The 21181-nt window shown below is 42.0% G+C and overlaps 1 protein-coding gene across 2 annotated transcripts in view; it reads right to left on the reverse strand.

Annotated features, from left to right (window-relative positions):
• Positions 1-6292: 6292 nt before the first annotated feature.
• LOC124264269 overlaps positions 6293-21181 on the reverse strand; it is a 44938-nt gene continuing 30049 nt past the window's right edge. Inside the window, exons 1-4 of one of the 2 annotated variants that reach the window (XM_046699007.1) lie at positions 17970-18088; positions 15062-15127; positions 13878-14282; positions 6293-7036 (exon numbers count right to left, since the gene is read on the reverse strand). In XM_046699007.1, coding sequence (XP_046554963.1) covers positions 6771-7036; positions 13878-14282; positions 15062-15110 — 720 coding nt within the window. In that variant the 5' untranslated portion in view covers positions 15111-15127; positions 17970-18088 and the 3' untranslated portion in view covers positions 6293-6770. Of the gene's footprint in view, positions 7037-13877; positions 14283-15061; positions 15128-17969; positions 18089-21181 lie in introns of those variants that run through there. The other variant, XM_046699008.1, reaches the window with a different exon arrangement.

Genomic DNA, 21181 nt, shown 5'->3' on the forward strand with positions numbered 1-21181 from the left:
AAGTTGTCAAGGATGGTTTTACGTCCCGGTGTTGCTTTTGAGACGGTCCCTGTCTTGTCTGAATTGTTCACAATATTATAAACTTGTTGGTAAGACATACCAACAGCTCTACAAGTTGTGTATTAAACCATTTCTATACTAATGAAAGGTTTACCTCTGTCTTTTTCAAGCACAAAAAACTTATAAACCTTTGCAAAAATCGTCTGTAAATAGTTGGCCATAGTGGACGCTGTGAAAAAGATGTGCATGCATGACGGGAAACTTATTTATCAAGACTTAACATTTATATCAATATTTCTTCAATAAAGAACAGATAATTAAGTAAAGTAACACAAACATTTAACATTTATTTGTTTAAGAAAAAAGTTAATTTATATTTTTACACCACCTGTATTATAAGCATAAATGTAAAGACTATTTCAGATTTCTGTTGTTGAACTCTGAAAAAATGTTAAGTTGTTGTTTTGGTACCAAATTCTCTCCTGTAAACTGCCCTTTAAATGCATGGGAATGTTAAATCAATTGAAATAGAAATTAGGTACACTATAGGTGAGTTGATATATTGACAACATAATACATTTATCACCGTTCTAAAGATATTGAGGCTAAAAAGCATTTTTGTAGCATTTCCGACAGTACTTTAGAACATATTTTATATATTCACAATAATAATGCGCTGCGTCGCATAAACGCTTCCTTAATATAATTTGCATACATATATAAATAATTGCTATTTTCATTTTGAAGAAGGCGAATGAGTTTCTATCTTTACAGTCAATATTTAACATGTATCCTGTTCTTAAATCATCATATTGTGGGCAAATAAACATAAAATGAACCTAATCTTCTAAAATGTTCTTACAAAATGGACAAAATCTTAATTCTCTTGGGATATTATTTCTTCTGCCTGTATTCTTCATAATATTTAATTCACCGAATCTTAAAAGTGATAAAAATCTTTGTTATATAATGTTGACAAGTATGAATCCAAATTAAACGTACTTTTGACACATGAATAGAACTCTAAATCAGAATGTTCATTTAACATAGAAAATATACACTGGATAATACAATCTTTAACTCGTTGAGAGAACTGTTTAAAAAATAAATCAGTGTTAACAATATTTTGAATCAAATCAAGTTTTATGTTTTGCAGAGAAAAGGGATATACATGTATTTCGATTTTTAAAGTAAAGGAATCCAACTTGGCAAACCAATTTCTTACCGACGAATGAAGCAGTGAACAATGAAACAACTGGAAATGCATCAAAATATGTTGACTTATAGTTAACCCTTTTTAGGCATACTTTTCATTTTTATGACATTTTGATAAATGCCTTCGCTAGATGTCTGTAAAGCGGCCTTCACAATGCAAACTAAAGTTTGACAACACATGCTGTTGAAATTTTATAAGATGTCAAACTCGCGTTTTCACACGTCAAACACATGATGTCAAACTTTCGTGCCACTTGAGCGCCACGTCACATCACGTGACAATTTCTTTGACTGCGATTGGTTGTTTCTGAACAACAAGAGTTTGACAACACTTCACACGTCAGACTCCAGTTTGACAACACCAAAGGTTTGATGGAAAGGCGGTGAGAATAGTGACCGATCCTATATCTCCACAACAGTTTGACAACTCTGAAATTGGTGTTGTTGGCGAGTTGTTGGAATGTTCACACTCTCAAACTCGAGTTTGACAACATGTGTTTTGTTTGCCGTGTGAAGGCCGCTTAAGAATCACATAAATCTCAGATGGACCGATGAACTGAAGTTGATGAAATGTCGTAAGCATCAGAAGCTACCGAATATACACCTCCTGTCGGCTACAAACAGTGAAACAAGCAGCAGGGTCAGTTGGACCGTTCTTAGTTGCATGCTGTCAGTGACGAGTGTTAAAGAGAATAATTGATTCAAGACGAAAATCGATTTCTGAGACAGACATTTAAAGGTCACATACAACCAAAAAATCAAACATAATTGAAACACAATTATCACTTATTCATGACATATAATATACATTGCTGGTTATGAAAAAACATATATACAAAATTATAAGCGTACAATCGCAGATCAAAAGTGCAATATTTGGTACTTGGGTTTACTTCCCAAGAAACGAAGCAGCCGGGATACCGAACCCAGTCAGAGTGGGTGGGTGTGCACTCAAGTGTAACGGCTGGTTCATTTGCAGATGCCCTCACGGATCATTGTGTGTGTATATATAGAGATGTTGGGTTTTGTAAATACATGCTCATTTTTTGTGTATAACATTTTGCAATCAACAGACATCATACCATGTCATGTGTTCAAGAATCACACCTGCCTGTCCGTGTAACTACATAATGTGACAGACACCGAACTCGGGCCATAAATCAATGCGTTTTGTTTATGGTGTATAGCCTGATTGGTGTTAAGTTCAAATTGCATGTGGTCAGTGATCGCAGTTGTGTATTGAATATTGTCATTAGCAGACAGGCAGGCAGACACAGATGTCAATAAAACAAGACATTGAGTTTTGTCTGTGACAACGACATATCTATATCACAGTTAGAAATTCTGTCAACGCTAAATAATGACATTGCTTTTAAGTATCGAACTGAGAAAGTGACTCGGTAAGAAGAACGTGTGGTGAAATAGACAAATGAACTGTCATAACATATAAAAAGCTCGCGCCTGTGAGATATCAACAAAACAGTAGAAAAATAGCTCACACCAAAGCCTTCACAGAGTATTCACCGGACAGCACGCTTCCAAGTTGCGCGAACCTATTTCACTGCGCACGTGCTATGAGCGCAGCCCAGCTGTTGAAACCAGTTTCCCCCCGGAAAGTCGGGGGAAAATTAGTGAATCGTTTGAACTCCGATTTCGCGCGTTTTTTTTCATCGCGTTATTTTTCAACTTTATAAGTTGAATTTGCATTTTTGATGATTTGTTTCGGTAAATCCATACCGAAATGTATCAGAATCTGCAAAGTTGTGTTTTACGTTGCATGTGACCTTTAAGGAGATTTTCCCGGTCTACTAAAGCTGTCAATTGTATTTCTTCTTACGTCTTGCCATTTTAATTCTCAAATACTGACTTAAGTTGCCTGACTGGCACACTCAACAATTCTTGAGATTTCAAATGTTTCTTTCTAAAAAGATAATTTTGTTCGGAAATTTAAGTAAGAACTCTGACTTGATCAAAACTAATTTGTTTCGGGAAAATAGTGTCAGCTCCTCTAATGAAATAACGAGCCATTTAGTCGAATTGTGTCAAGTCTGTAACAAGTTTACTGATTTACATGGCAGTCACTACTGGATTGACTCCATTGAGTACAGATTTCTTACACCTGGAATATTGCTAAGTGCACTGTTAAATATAAATAAATAAATAAATAAAAAAAAAAAAATAAATAAATAAAAAAAATTAAAAATAAAACATCAGTTAAAAGATTCATTCATTCAAACATGCATTCACTCTCGTAGGGCCAGCTTCATAACTTTTTAGTTTTCTCGGACCGTCGGACATCTGAAATGGCGACATAATGTACATGTACATTTCCCCAGGCAGATTGTGCTGGGACGTCAGGGGACCGCCTTCCACGACTCAACCCCTCCAGGGGAACAAGCGGGTAAACATGGTTCACACATCCAGGTCGTTGCCTCGTGCACTTCCACAACATTACGGCAGTCACAATGCAGGGACACCCCTCATTCGCTCACCGGATTTAGTGAGCCTTAATATTACTGTACGGAGCATAAAAATCACCACACAGGACTAGCTTTCCGTGAAGATACTGTTAGAATTGGTCGTCAGCAACTCATGCTTGTCGACTAACGGGATCGGGTGGTCAGGATCACTGACTTGGTTGACACAAGACATAGTATCCAAATTGCGTACATCGATGGTCATGATGTTGATCACTGGATTGTCTGGTCAAGACTCTCGGTTAATTCCAGACCGCCGCCATAAAGCTGGAATATTGCTGTGTGTGACGTTAAACAACAACAAAAACAACAACGAACCCCCCATCCCCAACAACAACAGCAACAACAACAGCAACACCAAATAAACAACAACAACAAACAAACAAATAATAAAGATCAACACCACTTGATAAGCAGGTCACGATCATGAAGTTGTTTGGGGTACAAGTAGACACACTATTTCATCTACACTGAAAACTTCACCCTGGGTATGTATGTAACGTTACCTAGTTAACGTGGGACTATAGTTAACGCTAAAAGTAGGAAACGTTAAGGCAAGCAAATATTAAACAGCAAAAATCAATACTAATCAATCAGTATTATACACAGACAATATACACAGATAGGTCTGGTGAATTTGCATTTGCCAAAATACATGTATCGAGTTTCTATGGTTTCAGTGACAGACAAAGTAGTGCTCGTTTCCGGAACACATCTTCATAACGGTAATGAAGATGTGTTCCGGAAACGAGCACTACCGTTAAACCGTATATATACCTTCACAAAGCTTGGCACATGGATAGGTCTAGTGGTGAACACGCCTTTTGCTAGTGTGGAATTGTTCTTTTTAATAATAGAGTTTCCATGGCAACATCAGTGACTAAGATTGAAAAAGGCACTTAATCTTGTTTCCCGAGCAGATTCCTATTGCACAGATCGATGCTCATGATGTCACTGATTAGAATGTCAGTCAACGTGTCCATTACTCTTGTGAGTATGGTTTTACGCATCTTTCAGCTGCTGAACCATTATACCGTCACAGTGAGTGAGTGAGTTGGCTTTTACGTCGCTTTTAGCAATATTCCAACAATATCACGGCGGGGATACCAGAAATGGGCTTCACACATTGTACCTATGTAGGAAATCGAACCCAGGTCTTTGGCGTGACGAGCGGACGCTTTAACCACTAGGCTACCCCCAACCGCACCGCATTTATTGACAGAACACCGTAATACAGCTGGAATGTCATCCCGACTGGGGCGGTGGGGAAGCCTAGTGGTTAAAATGTTCGCTCGTCACGCCGAAGACCCGAGTTCGATTCTCTACATAGGTACAATGTATGAAGCCCATTTCTGGCGTCACCTCACTGATTGTTCTGGAATATTGCTAAAAGCGGCACAAAATCCTACTCACTCACTTATCCTGATTGCTACGTTAAACTGTATACAGATATACAGATTGGATAAAATCACACTGTGCACCATTTCCTCACCAAACTTCCTCATACATATGTCTCGCTTCAACCATGTCTTTTGACTGTTTGTAATATATAAAAAAAACATTCTTCTAGTTACCATAGCAACACTTTGACTGACTGAAAATGAAGGTGCGGTGTTCAGATCTTCCAAACCATTCAATATTCCTTCACACGATTTTGCACATATATTTGACCAATGGTTCCTTTTCATAGTTGTGGATTCCAGTAATAGCACGGCGTTGGCCACAATAAATGGGTTCACACTTTACACCCGGGTTTTATGGGTGACGACGGATCGCCCCTTCCGCCCTCAAAAGAATCTTACAGATGTAACTTGTTGTTACCCAGGCTTGTGTACGGCATTAAGAGGTAAAGTCAAGGGCTGTACAAATCGGAGTCGGTACACGGAATCTGAGAGAGGTTTCCAGATGACGATGATGATGTTGATTTGGAGATTTTACGCGCGCTTTCATATCCACACACATCTCTGCGTTATGCCATGTCCGAAGGCTTTCCATAATAAATCAAGCAACCACCATATTACGATTCCGCACATCGGAATTGCTATTGCTATTGATCTGTTCCAGGTTTGACGCGTATGTACAAGTAGAGAAGCATATGGTGCAACATAGTCATCCTTCCTTTTAGAAACTATCCTAAAACGTGAAATGTGCTTAGTTATCCTTTGTTTGGAATGATTGTCCGGCTGCACATGCAGTAATCGATGTCCAACGGAGCAAATGCGATGCATAAATATGGTGAGGTGAAGTGAGGTGAGATTTGGTTTAACGTCGTGCTTGAGAATATTGCGCTCATATGACGACGTGCATGCGTGTGTATGTGTGTGTGCGCCTGCTTGTACTAGCCAGGACTTAAGCTGGTTTTATAGTGCTAGCCCACTGAGATACCATGCCGCAGTGAAGCATGACCAATTCTAATCCGGATCTTCGCGTGTCGGCAGCAAGCTGACAAAGCTATGATGTCATCTGTTGGTTAGCCCGATAGATACTGTTACGGAGGCAGATGACCTAGAGATTCTAGGTGACGTCTGTTGCGTCAGATGTTCCTTCCATCTTTTCCAGATTGTCAGCCTTGCTTAGTTGTAACAAACGATTTTTTTTCTCAGCATTTTTTCAATCCAGTTGATATGGCTTCGAAACGTATCACGTCATCCCTTGGCACCATCCCTTGGCACCATCCCTTGTAGCAATGACGTCAGTAAAGTCCCATGCATCTTGGAGTAGTTTAGAAAATTACTTGTGATGTCTTTTATTCACAGTGGGTGGACTTGTGGATGATATTTAGTGTTAATAGTAATCTACTTCTATAGAGCCGAGTTCCAGCTAGGCTGCTCACAGGCGCTTTTGCAGTCCCAGTCTAGTTCATTTCAAATAGATGTGTCTTTAGATGTTTTTGAAAAGTTTGTTGACTTAGAGCGGAGGTCAGCGACATTGGGAGGTTGTTCCATAGAATGGGAGTTGCCATGTTCGATGGGCGGACATTAATTTAAATTCGTGCAACATCTAGTTTGCAACATTATTCTAAATGAATTTTCCGAACATCAAGCACTCCACAAATCTTGGAAAACTAAATGTGTTAATTCAGGTATATAACTTAATATCAGGGAACACGTATGTCTCCCAGCCTGGTGCTGATGATAAGTCTGTTGTGTTGAAGGGGGTTGTAAATAGTTCACATTCACTGTCGACTCTGTTGAAGCTGAGGCTGAAACACCTGTTGCTGAGGACGCACTCCGTGATGCAGAAGGCCCTGGAGACGTCGGAGTAGGTCCGCAGTACAAACCCCCCAGTATATCTCACCCCGTCAAGTCTCTCGATGTCAGGAGGGCTCGTACAGTTGTCATACTCTGAAAGAAGACCGGCACAGAAATGATTAGAAATGTGGAAACGTAAGATTGGTTTGAAGGTGGCCACAGAGTGGTTTGGGCTGCATAACGAAGGAACGTATGAATGAGTTAAGTTTTACGTCGCTTTCAGCATTATTCCAACAATATCACGGCGGGAGACATCAGGAGTGGGCTTCAAACCCGGGCCTTCAGCGTGACGAGCGGACGTTTTAACCACTAGGCTTCCCCACCGCCCAACGAACGAACGAATGAATGAATGAATGAACGAATAAATGAATGAATGAATGAATGAATGAACGAATAAATGAATAAATGAACGAACGAACGAATGAATGAATGAATGAACGAATAAATGAATAAATGAATGGTATAAGTGACAATTGATTAATATGTAATAAATCTGAATAAGTAAAAGGTTGATTCATGATTGTTTTTGGTTTGTTGTTTAACACCACACTCATCAATATTCCATCTATAGAGGTCTGTAAATAATCAAGTCAGGACATACAATCCAGTGATCAACATCAAGAGCACCGACACAAGCAACTGGGATACAATGACATGCGTTCACCAAGTTCACGAGCCTGACCGCGCCTGTTCTTGTCGCCTGTTCAGACAAGCCTGGGTTGCTGGAGACAATTCTATGCCGGATCTTCACGGATGTAATGCACATCCAGTTATTCCTGCACTATTTATCCAATGTCAACCTCGACCGTGCTGTTGTTTAGATGTAAGGATTAATTGATCTGCAGAATCATTACATCAAGCCGTGATACATCTGTAGTCTTTTCAAGACAAAGAATACTTTTACTGAACTTAAAAGCCGAGATATCAAACCCGCATCTCACGTCACATTATTGGCTTTGGCATAAACACCATCAGTGAATTGGATTTTTACAGGGAAACGATTGATATAAGCCGATATCCACCTTACAGTGCCACTGGCGAATTAATGATTTCTTCCTGTAGACGCAGTTGTCTGTTTTTATATCACTTCACATGCAGAATCAAGGTAACATCCTGAGCTCTTAGGCTCCTTATCAAGATATGGTTCGTGGTTGTATTTTTGTCAAGTTCACTTTAACTGTTATCGCTTTTTCAGTAAATATGAGTATTGATACAACAGTGAGTATTGGACGATGCTTCATGTTTATGATACGCTGCTTGTATCCTGCTGAATACAATGTATGAATAAGATCATCTATTTATCTATTTATTTTACATTATAAACACATTCGGTAAAGCTCCTTATAACGTTGTCAAGGAAGACATGATACGCCAACCCAGCAACTGACTCAATTTCCTTTTGTTTGATAGGCATTTCGTGCTTGAAAACCTTGTAAGGGTCTATACTCGAATGTCGTCATTAGATAGTAGTAAAGTACTACTCTCTGTCATGTCCATTAAATACCTCTTTATGCTGATCGCGTACTGGATGTTAGGATGGGCACATGAATTGCGTTCGTAAGGATAAGAGAAAGTGAGTACGAAAAAAATATTAGCCTTTTTGCATTAAAATTGCTTGAACAACATACAAGCTGATGATCACAAGATTGTCTGTAGTCTCTCGTACAGACCCTGAAGCAAATATATCCAAGAAAGCCACACAAGTCTAGAAAATGTGGCAAGTCTAGATTTCCTCAGCTTCTGAAAATGAAGAAAGTCTCAGGGCTCCTTTTCATTACATATATTTTATTACTATGAACTTTTTTCAGTAAAATATGTTCATTTCAGAGACTAGTTGTTAGTCTAGATTGTCTGGTCCAGACTCGATTATTTACAGACCGCCACCACATAGCTGGAATATTACTGAGTGTAGGGTGAGTGAGTGAGTGAGTTTAGTTCTACGCCGCTTTTAGCAATATTCCAGGGGTATCACGGTGGGGGACACAAGAAATGGGCTTTACACATTGTACCCACGTTGGGAATCGAACCCCGATCTTTGGCGTGACCAGCGAACGCAATAACCACTAAGCTACCCCACTTGAATACAATGTGTGAAGCTCATTTCTGGTGTCCCCCGCCATGATCTTGCTGGAATATTGCTAAAAGCGGCGTAAAACCACACTCACTCACTCACTCTAAAAGTTAAATCTGTCCTACCGATCACACACGTAACAAACACACGCAAAGGCAAGTCAATTGTCTCCAAAATGCAGCATATGTTTGAACTTGTTAATGGAATTCAAGCTATCCCCTGGAACTGACATGGGTTGTTTCAGTAGGTCAATAAACCAGCATTCAATTTCATATTAGTATTAACAATATGATATGGTGATTATCGTTCGATCGTCACGTCGGGCTCGATTCCCCACTAGGGTACACATTTGTGGCGTAGCCTGGACACTGCTGGAGTGAGTGAGTGAGTGAGTAGCCGAAAACCATATTCACACCACATCGGAAATGGGTAATAAAATAAAGGAAATAAAGGGTTTAGAAACATAAATCATTTCAATGATTTTTAAAAAATATTTACAGACACATATGTTGTATATTTTGCTCATCAGTAAATGAAAAATATAATCTCCTCAGCTTTGGTTGGCTTGTGAATGGTAAACGTGCAGTGTACTTTCGCTACTAACGATGATCAACCGAATACCTATATTAACTTTATCAGGGGTCTATGAAGCCCGTAGAATGTGACAAGCAGGGGATTCTAAGGTTCGATTGGTGATACGCAGGGATGCCAGGGACCAAGTAAGCCCAAAGAGTGTGATACGCAGGGATGCCAGGGACCTAGTAAGCCAACAGAGTTTGATACGCAGGGATGCCAGGGTCCAAGTGAGTCCACAGAGTGTATTACGCAGGGATGCCAGGGACCTAGTAAGCCCATAGAACGTAACAATCAGGGGAGGCTGGGGATCTAGTAAGCCCACAGAGTGTGATACGCAGGGATGCCAGGGACCTAGTAAGCCCACAGAGAGACTGTGATACGCAGGGATGCCAGGGATCTACTAAGAACATAGAGAGTGATACGCAGGGATGCCAGGGACCCAGTAAGCCCACAGAGTGTGATACGCGGGGATGCCAGGGACCTAGTAAGCCGAAAGAGAGTGATACGCGGGGATGCCAGGTACCTAGTTAGCCCACAGAGCGTAATACGCAGGGATGCCGGGGACCAAGTAAGCCCATAGAGTGTAACAAGCAGGGGAGACTGGGGATCCAGTAAGCAGACAAAGCATGATACGCAGGGAAGCCAGGGACCTAGTAAGCCCACAGAGTGTGACAAGCAGGGTTGCCAAGGTCATAATAAGGCCACAGAGTCTGATACGCTGGGGATGCCAGGGAACTAGTAAGCCCACAGAGCGTGTTACGCAGGGATGCCAGGCTCCTTGTAAGCTCACAAAGCGTGGTACGCAGGGGTGCCACGGATTCAGCAAGCCCACAAAACGCGATACGCAGTCATGCCAGGGACCTAGTAAGCCCACAGAGTGTAATACGCAGGGATGATAGGGTCCTAGTAAGCCCACAGAGCGTGATACGAAGGGATGCCAGGGTCCAAGTAAGCCCACAGAACGTGATACGCAGGGATGCCAGGGACATAGTAATCCAACAGAGCGTGAGAAGCAGGGATGCCAGGAACCTAGCAAGCCCACAGAGCATGATATGAAGGGATGCCAGGGTCTTAGTAAGCCCACAGAGTGAGATGCGAAGGGATGCCAGGGTCCTAGTAAGCCCACAGAGCGTGATACGAAGGGATGCCAGGGACGTAGTAAGCCCACTGAGTGTGATACGCAGGGATGCTAGGGTCCAAGTAAGCCAACAGAGCGTGACAAGCAGGGATGTCAGGGTCTTAGTAAGCCCACAGAGTTTGATACGCAGGGATGCCAGGGTCTTAGTAAGCCCACAGAGCCTGATACGCAGTGATGCCAGGGACTTAGTAAGCCGACAGAGCGTGATACGAAGGGATGTCAGGGTCTTAGTAAGCCCACAGATCGTGTTACGAAGGGAAGCCAGGATCCTAGTAAGCCCACAGAGCGTGATGCAAAGGGATGCCATGGTCTTAGTAAGCCCACAGAGCGTGATACGAAGGGAAGCCAGGGTCTTAGTAAGACCACAGAGCGTGATACGAAGGAATGTCAGGGTCTTAGTAAGCCCACAGAGCCTTATACGCAGTGATGCCAGTGTCCTAGTATGTCCACAGAGGGTGATAAGCAGGGATGTAAGGGTCCTAGTTAGTCCACAGAGGGTGTTGCGCACGGATGCCAGGGTCCTAGTAAGTCAACAGAGGGTGATACGCATGGATGCCAGGGGTCTTAGTAAGCCCACAGAGTGAGATACGAAGGGATGCCAGTGTCCTAGTAAGCCCACAGAGCGTTATAAAGAGGGGATGCCAGGGTCCTAGCAAGCCCACAGACCGTGATTCGTAGTGAAGCCAGGGACCTAGTAAGCCCAAAGAGCGTGATACGCAGGGATGCCAGGGTCCTAGTAAGCCCACAGAGCGTGACAAGTAGGGGAGGCTGGGGATCTAGTAAGCCAACAGAGTGTGATACGCAGGGATGCCAGGTGCCTAGTTAGCCAACAGAGTGTGATACGCAGGGATGCCAGGGACCTAGTAAGCCAAAAGAGGGTGATACGCAGGGATGCCAGGGTCCAAGTATGCCCACAGAGTGTGATAAGAAGGGATGCCAGGGTCCTAGTAAGCCCACAGAGCCTGATACGCCTGGATGCCAGTGATCTAAAAAGCCACCAGAGTGTGTAAAGCAGGGGAGGGTGGGGACCTAGTTAGCCCACAGAGTGTGGTACGCAGGGATTTCAGGGTCTTAGTAAGACCACAGAGCGTGATACGCAGGGATGCCAGGGTCCTAGTAAGCCCACAGAGCGTGATAAGCAGGGGAGGTTGGGGATCTAGTAAGCCAACAGAGTGTAATATGCCGGGATGCCAGGTACCTAGTAAGCCTACAGAGTGTGATACACAGGGATGCCAGGGACGTAGTAAGCCCACAGAGCGTGATACGCAGGGATGCCAGGGATCTAGTAAGCGCACAGAGCGAGACACGCAGGGATGCCAGGGACCTAGTAAACCCACAAAGTTTGATACACAGGGATGCCAGGGATCTAGTAAGCCCACAGAGTGTGAAATGCAGGCATACAAGGGTCCTAGAAAGCCCACAGAATATGATACTCAGGGATGCCAGGGACATAGTAAGCCCACAGAGTGTGCCGCGCAGGGATGCCAGGGACCTAGTAAGCCAACAGAGCGTGATACGCAGGGATGCCAGGGTCCTAGTAAGCCCACAGACCGTGACAAGCAGGGGAGGCTGTGGATGTAGTAAGCCCACAGAGCGTGATAAGCAGGGATGCCATTTTCCTAGTAAGCCCACAGAGCGTGACAAGCAAGGGAGGCTGGGAATCTAGTATGCCCACAGAGAGTGATATGCAGGGATGCCAGGGACCTAGTAAGCCCACAGAGTGTGATACGCAGGGATGCTAAGGATGTAGTAAGCCCACAGAGTGTGATACGCAGGGATGCCATGTACCTAGTATGCCCACAGAGTGTGATACGCAGGGATGCAGAGGGTCCTAGTAAGGCCACAGAGTGTGATACGCAGGGATGCCAGGGTCCTAGTAAGCCCACAGAGTGTGATACTCAGGGATGCCAGTGATCTAGTAAGCCCACAGAGTGTGATACGCAGGGATGCTAGGGATGTAGTAAGCCCACAGAGTGTGATACGCAGAGATGCCATGTACCTAGTAAGCCCACAGAGTGTGATACGCAGGGATGCAGAGGGTCCTAGTAAGGCCACAGAGTGCGATACGCAGGGATGCCAGGGTCCTAGTAAGCCCACAGAGTGTGATACTCAGGGATGCCAGTGATCTAGTAAGCCCACAGAGTGTGATACGCAGGGATGCCAGGGTCCTAGTAAGCCCACAGAGCGTGATACGCAGGGATGCCGGGGATCTAGTAAGCCGACAGAGTGTGATACGCATGGATGCCAGGGACCTAGTAGGCCCACAGAGCGTGATACTCAGGGATGCAGAGGGTCCTAGTAAGGCCACAGAGTGAGATACGCAGGGATGCCAGGGTCCTAGTAAGCCCAGAGAGTGTGATACACCTGGATGCCAGGGATCTAATAAGCCTACAGAGTGTGACAAGCAGGGGAGGCTGGGGACCTATTATTCCAACAGAGTGTGATACGCAGGGATGCCAGGGATCAAGTAAGCCCACAGAGTGTGATACGCAGGGATGCCTGGGTCCTAGTAAGCCCACAGAGCGTGATACGCAGGGATGCCGGGGATCTAGTATGCCGACAGAGTATGATACGCATGGATGCCAGGGACCTAGTAGGCCCACAGAGCGTGATACTCAGGGATGCCAGGGATCTAGTAAGCCCACAGAGGGTGACAAGTAGGGGAGGCTGGGGATGTAGTAAGCGAACAGAGTGTGACAACCAGGGGAAGGTTGTTTTTTGTATGTTTTCGAAGTATGAAGAAGTAGGGGATTCTAGGGTTCTAGCAAGTCGACATAAATATTATACCTTGCTCTTCTTTAGCCCACAGCATGTGACATGTACTGGGGATCTATTAAGATAGGATCAGTGTCAAGCTTACGGTGCCAGGGATCTGTCAGGCCTACAGCATGAAAGGGATAGCAGGGACCTATTAAGGCTGTTAAGGGGTGGTGGGAACCAAGTGCACATTGGTCACGGAATAGCAGCGACATGTCAGGAAATCAGGAGTTATCAAACATGGACAATCTGCGATTTAGGAGACCCACGGGATGTGAAAAGAACACCTGGGATATATGTTTCCCCCTAGCACTCAGGTATGGAGTGCCATAGACTTTTCAACCCCTTAAATCCAGAGGATACGAGAAGCTGCATGATGTGGCTCTACTTACCAAAAATGAATGAACCGCTCGGGGCATTCACAGTAAAGCTGTCGACGCCAGGAACTGTATACCCAGCATCACTGAAGAGAATGTCAACATCCTTTTGCTTGCCACGACCAACTTTAAAATGACCATCTTCCCAAGAGGTCCAAAACTCATCATAGCCAGTGCAGGTGAAGACCTTCCCAGAGACGTCTTCAGACGTCCCAAATGCGATGAATCGGCTCATACTGTTGTGAAAACCCCCAAGTAGCATTCGGTACATCTCTTGGTCACGGAAGTACAGTTTGATGTTGAAGTCCTTGCACGCCATGATCCTGAACGTGATCCAGTCCTTTCCCCGAATATCAAAGCCAAAGATCATGGGGTTGACAAATTCCATTAACCCTTGTGTGGTGAACGTTATTGAGCCGACTGTAAGGAACATGACAGCATATTTGAGTCATCGTGAGATCTATAGAATTATGGGGCGTAGATTTAATACCCCAGACAATGGCGGGGTGCAACAGGGATTCGATGCGGATGTCAATATACTCTACTGGTTGGCTGGTTTGTTGCTTAACGCCGCACTCAAAAATTTTCTAGCTGTAAGGCGGAAATCTGTAAATAATCGACTCTGGACCGGACAATCCAGTGATCAACAGCATGAACATTTATCTACGCAATTGGGATGCGATGACATATGTCAAACAAGTCAGCGAGCCTGACCACTCAGTCGCCTCTTACGACAAGCATGGGTTACTGAAGATCAATTCTAACCCGGATCTTTACGAGTACATGTGAGTGAGTTTAGTTTTACGCCGCTTTTAGCAATATTCCTGTAATATCACAGCTAGGACAGTAAAGCTTCACTCATCGTACCCATGTGGGGAATTGGTCCGAGTCTGGACCAGAGAATTCACCGATTGACATCATGAGCATGGTCTAAGCAGTTGAAATACTATGACTTGAGTCAACCAAGTCAACGAACCTGAACACCCGATCCCGTTAGTCACCTGCCTCGAACAGGATGGGTCACTGAAGACCCCCGGATTTTCACGATTTCGTGTAACATATATTATGATCTCATCGAAGTAAAACACGTAGAAACAGATCTAAAGATTTAAAATGGTTTCATGAACAATAACCAAATACTGCATTTGGCTGTATGGTATTTTTCGTCAGCTGCGCTGTATATACAGCATGATACATACCTGCTATGGGGACATACATGGATACCATCAGAAACACCCCACACCACATGTTGAACTGTTTGGTAACTGTAACAGATAGTGAGTGAGTGAGTGAGCGAGTGAGTGAGTATGGTTTTACGCCGCGTTTAGAAGTGTTCCAGCAATATAATACGACGGGGGACACCAGAAATGGGCTCCACACATGGTATCCATGTGGGAAATCGAACCCGGGCCATAGGCGTGACGTGTGAACGCTTTAACCACTGGGCTACCCCACCGCCCGTGTAACAGATGGAGTATAAATGATTTAATGTTTCCAGTTGTATTTGTTGACGTTTATCTCGAAATGAACGACAGTAGTAGTGTTCACTTTGTCTCCGTACTCAAATTTTTTTTTCAGCTTTATGAAGGCGTCCAGTGATTGACGACCCGTTAGTCGCTTCTTACGACAAGCATGGGTTGCTGAAGATCAATTCTAACCCGGATCTTCACGGGTCCCATACTGTGTGCCGTAATGACCTAAACCAAAGATCGTAACTGCGTCTAATGCTATTCAAAACCATGGGTGAAACTATTTCATAACATATTTGAGTTTGAGTTTAGTTTTACGCAGTATTCTCGCCTTTCTTAGGCACTAGCGTTCTGATTTAATTCTTGCACAACGTTTTTCTCTTCCGTTATTTGATTCCTAAATGTAAAATACAATACGAGACACCTACAGTGTCTGCTCGTGCGTGTAACCCAAGTTGATTGAGCTCAATGTCTGACGTCAACTAAGCATTGATATTTCTCGCGAATTCAATATTTGAATCTGATCTAAAACGAATCTATTGATTATCTATTAGATACAACACATGATATCTTGATTACCGCTGTTAAGTGACATTTAGGTGAATAAATAGAATATTGCCGTCGTGCCGTTTAATGGCAAATACATCAACACGCATCACTGAAACAAGAAAATATATTTGCAGCGATTAATATTAATTTTGTATAGCGTCAGTATCCAGCTTAGCTGCTCAAAAGCTCTGTGCTTTTCCCTCCATCATTGGAGCTTACAACTCTTGCAGGCATTAGGCGCACCGAGTTAATGTGGCTTTCCCGTCCTTACGAGGTACCCATTCCCAGCTGGGTGGACTGGGACACATAGTCATACCTTATCCAAGTTTACTGTACGTTACTTGACCCGCAACTAGGTGTTTGCACGTATTCATGTGGCCACCCTCTGGTCTTTTACCAACGGATTCGTGGGCTCTTTTTAGTGCACAGGGTGGTGTACTGTACACTTGGGGTTGTGACAACACTGAAAGAGTCTGCACACAAAGTTGACTCCAAGGTTTTTACACCCGGTCACAGGCGGGCACGATCCCGACACCTCAAGCTCGCTGGATCAGTAGCCTGGCGCCTTAGACAGCTCGCCCACCACGCCCCACTTGAATCGGGTAGGGGTAGGTACTGTCAGTTCGCTGACATTACTTCCTCATCTAGGAAAGAAAACGATCTGGGTTTTTTTACATTTTGTAACATGCTGATTTTGTTTCAATCATTCTGTTCAGATTGAAATGATTTGGAAACAAGTTATAAAATTTGTGTATGCAAGCAGCCGAGCATATCAATCTTCAATAAATTTTCTGCTAAATAGCTGGAAGATTGCTGAGTGCGTCGTAAACCAACAAAGTATATAAAAAACCATTTGATCCCTTTGGTCGTTTGTGGTCAATAGCCTAGTTTAAATTTCTTTTAAATAATTTTCTGAGAAAGTCATATTTCTGATATTAAATTAGTAAGTTTTATTGCCTATGCGATCCACCGAGGCTGCTCTATATGCTTGTATTGTCAGCAGTGTTGGTAGTAATATGAGCAGAGAATAGAATTTTGTCATTCACTATTTCAATCACTATTACAGAGCCCTCATAATAATTGTAATCTACAATTATTACCGGACAAAAGAAAGCTATCACCTACTTGACTTTACCAAAAATAGAAACAAAGACGTCTATGAGATTTAGGATAATTATTTTACAAACTGAAATCATTTCCAATAAATTGACAGAAACTTCACTGTGATGCTGGTCTTGCATTAAGAAACCGTCAAAGGGTCACAATCAGAGTTCAATCAAAAAGTGCATAAAGATACACATAATGAGACAGGAGTCTGGTGAGACGACGTCAATAGCAAGTTTGACCACACTGGGCATCCATACACGCCAACACACGTCTCCTCATTCACGTCGTCAGCGATGGTAATGAGTTAACATATTGTTTTGCTTTTGAGGAAACAATACTTGACTCTTTCTTACAAGACAAATTACTGTTTATTATTTTTCCGCCAGATTTGACAGAGTTAGAGTTGCCAATTTTGGTATCACCAACTATTCATTTAAGTATTTCTCGTCTAAGGTCGCAAGTACGCTGCAGTTCAAAGGTGGCTTGTAGACCAGAAAATCAAATGATGGTTGGAGCAGAAAATCCACAGCTATGGTTTGTTTGTTTCTACCAAATACAATGTGCTAGAATATCACACAAAATAAATTAGACACTTGACCAAAGTCCAAACAATCTGTATCTCACGGCACCGATAAATGAACGAATAAAGTGTAATACCGGTGTTTAATTTATACCGAGAAGTGTCAGCTTCGTGTAAGGATATTAACATCTCAGTTGCTCTCATTCTCGATTACCTATTGGATGATCGAGTGAGTGAGTATGGTTTTACGCCTCCTTTAGCAATATTCCAGCAATATCATGGCGGGGGGACACCAGAAATGGACTTCACTCATTGTACCCATGTGGGGAATCGAACCCGGGTCATTGGCGTGAAGAGCGAACGCTTTAACCGCTCTAGCTGTAATAAAGAAATTGTTCATCCGTATATTGTTATCCTTGCTAAAACTTCTAAATACCCCTCAAAGAAGTAAAACGGACTTACCTGATTGTGAGGCCACCCCGTAGAACTGTCGCGATCAACGAGTAGGTTGTGTAACAGCTTCAAGGTAGCTGGTTCCTCTGAAAAGGCGTCTTCAACACAGTCAGTTGTAATGTGCGCTCACATCCTCGCTGAGGTCTGATCGAACGGCCGCTATATTTGTTCGATCACAGACAATGTGAAGTAGAAAGGCATACAAGCGGTGCTGTGGTGTATAGCTCTCAGTGTAGCTGAACATGTAAAACACAAAAAACAACCAACTAAAAAACATATATAAATATATAGCAATGTAAATGTTGTCGTGAGATGAATGAATTGAATTTTACAAACACATTGTAATATATAGCGCTTATGCAATGTAATATAGAGAAAGAATTCAGTGTACTAAACAGGAAGAATTCATTGTAATACATAGCACTGATGCAATATAATATAAAGTAATATTTTAGAGTAATACATAGCTCTAATGAAATGTAATATATATGAATTATTCAATGAAATACATATCACTTATTCAATGCAATGCAATGCATAGCACTGAAGTAATATAATGCAAAGCAAGATTTTAGTGTAATAGCACTTCTTCAAAGTAATTGCACTTACATAGATCTAATTCAGTGTATAATACATAACACTAATTCAATGTAATATATAGCACGAATTCAATGTATTACATAGCATTAATGTAATGTATTAACATAGCAATTATTCAAAGTATCACATAGCACTAATTCAATGTATACACAGCAATTATTCAATGTAATTCATAGCACTAATTCAGTGTAATACATATGAATTATTCAATGAAATACCTAGCACTGATTCAGTGTAAAATATTGCACGAATTCAACGTAATACATAGCACGGATTTAAGGTGATATATATAGCGCTAACTGAATGTAATATATAGCACGAATTCAATTTAATACACAGCACTAGTTCAATGCAATACATAGTACTGATTCAGTGTATAATATTGCACGAATTCAACGTAATACATAGCACGGATTTAAGGTGATATAAATAGCGCTAATTCAATGTAATATATAGCACGAATCCACTGTAGTATATGACACAATGTAATATACGGTGTTATATTTTGATATACCTATCGACAAAGCGTAGGCCAACGGAGCCCCATAATGTGTTTTCCTATTAAGATTGTACAGCTACATCCCAACGCAAGTCATTATTTGATATACACTCTAAAACCACTCCTTTTTCACAAAGCATTTATAAAATATTTTCACTGATTTATGCTTAACACTAAAAATATTCCGGGTATACTGGCTAAGCAAAGTCAAACATTCTTCACGAGGAAATCTATGATCCATGTGTTCATTACTATGTATTTTTAACTCTTGCAGATGACATCGTTCGATAGTTATTGACCAGTATTGGCTGCTTTTACAGTATGCATCGGTGGATTTGATTGGAAACCGACTGGAATCGGATATAGGAATGCCATTGCAACAGGGATACATGCGTTGATGGAGACGTACGATCGTGGACGGGGACTAGAGTAGTGATTATGTCATGTACACCCTATGCCATTGATCACCATTGGTTATCCATTAACTTTATGTTTGCCCCGAGCAGGTTGCCAGTGTATTAAATCTCTGCTTTACTATGTTTGTGAAATATACGGAGGTTTAACCAGATAATGGGTAAGTGAGTGTGTATAATTTAAGTCACGTCGGCAATATTTCTGCCATATTGTGACTTGATCAACTTAAATACTTGTACGGTTGTACGATCATTTTTAAAACTGTCATCGATGGTCAGAAAAACAACAAGCCATATATCAAATATTTGTCTGGTATTGCTCTCAAATGTAGTAAATGTTTTAATGCTTACATTCCACTGTTAAATTTCTATCTGCGCTAACTTGGTTATTTTATTGTGCTTCATTGACAGATTTTATGAATCTTAATTATTAAAGTATGTATTGTTTTAGCTGAATGTTGCCGATTTGACTCTAAATCTTAACTCACTCACCTTTCTTAAGGAGGCAGTATACCTATGGGCGGGGAGGTATAGAACAGTAAAACTGAGTATTTGGCACCAATACATAAAAATGGGGCTAGCTGAGAGGACGCCAGAACACAGGTAAGGACACAATAAGAGGGACCATGGGGACATATGGAGCCTCTGCTACTTGCACCTTTCACTAGTTACTGGTTATTGTCGAAGGTTTAAGCGGAGAATTAGAGTAAACCGTTACTCAGCACTTTAAAATTCAGGTAGATATAAAAACACTTGGTCCTCTCCGGGGTACAATAATTTTACAATGCTCCAACCCCCCATCAAGGGCACACCCAAGCACAATCTCAGTTCATAAACATGTTCTATCAATATATCAAAGAAAACATTTACATAAAAAATCATCAAATAATCAATTTCTTTTCAGAAGGATAACAATAAATGATGCCCAATATTACTAAAATTATCTTTTACTGTTTTCGCTTTGAAATAATTATCCCTTGTGATGGTAAATTGGAAACAGTCAAAAAAAGGAGTATCCTCACCTTTTAGTACGTACTCGTGTGTGTATCTCGAGTGGCCAATACAGCGTTGTCGAATGATGACCTCTTTAAATCTAGACTGACAATCCAAGTTGCTGTAACGGATAGTTGTATTTATTTCATGTAACTTATTTACACCTACCTTGGTATCCCACTGCTTTTGCATCAGATCACGGGATAATGAGTTGTGTCACGGATTTGTTGAGGCAGGAGAGGGAATCAGAAAATGTAAGGAACTGTTTATGTTCAGACTTGGAATTTATATATTTAAGACCTGCTAATATAATAGCTTTAGATTCCGCTGTGAATATCGAACTGTTGTTTGGTAACCTGTATTGCATGGTTCTGTTTCCAATGACAGTAGCGCTAGCGACTGCGTTACCATCTCTGAATCCATCTGTGAATATAGATTTGTATGTTCTGTAATTGCTTCGTAGCTGATGATATTCTTGCTATAACGTAAGTTCACTTGTGTCAGATGTCCTTAGTTTGCTAAATGAGATATGTACCCGAGCCATAACCATTTGCCATGGAGATGACAATATTTGGGTAGGAGAAATGTTCGATAGGTTATATTCTCATTCCTAGAGGCTGAATAAATGATTGTTTCGCATAATAGAGATTTCCATAGGGAAGGTTAAAGACAGTCAAAATCTGGATTAGATAGATTCGAAAACAGGTTGAGTTAGG

The sequence above is a fragment of the Haliotis rubra genome, unplaced genomic scaffold (assembly GCF_003918875.1).
Source record: "Haliotis rubra isolate DU_JTF1 unplaced genomic scaffold, ASM391887v1 Scf918, whole genome shotgun sequence".
NCBI classification, from domain to species: domain Eukaryota; kingdom Metazoa; phylum Mollusca; class Gastropoda; order Lepetellida; family Haliotidae; genus Haliotis; species Haliotis rubra.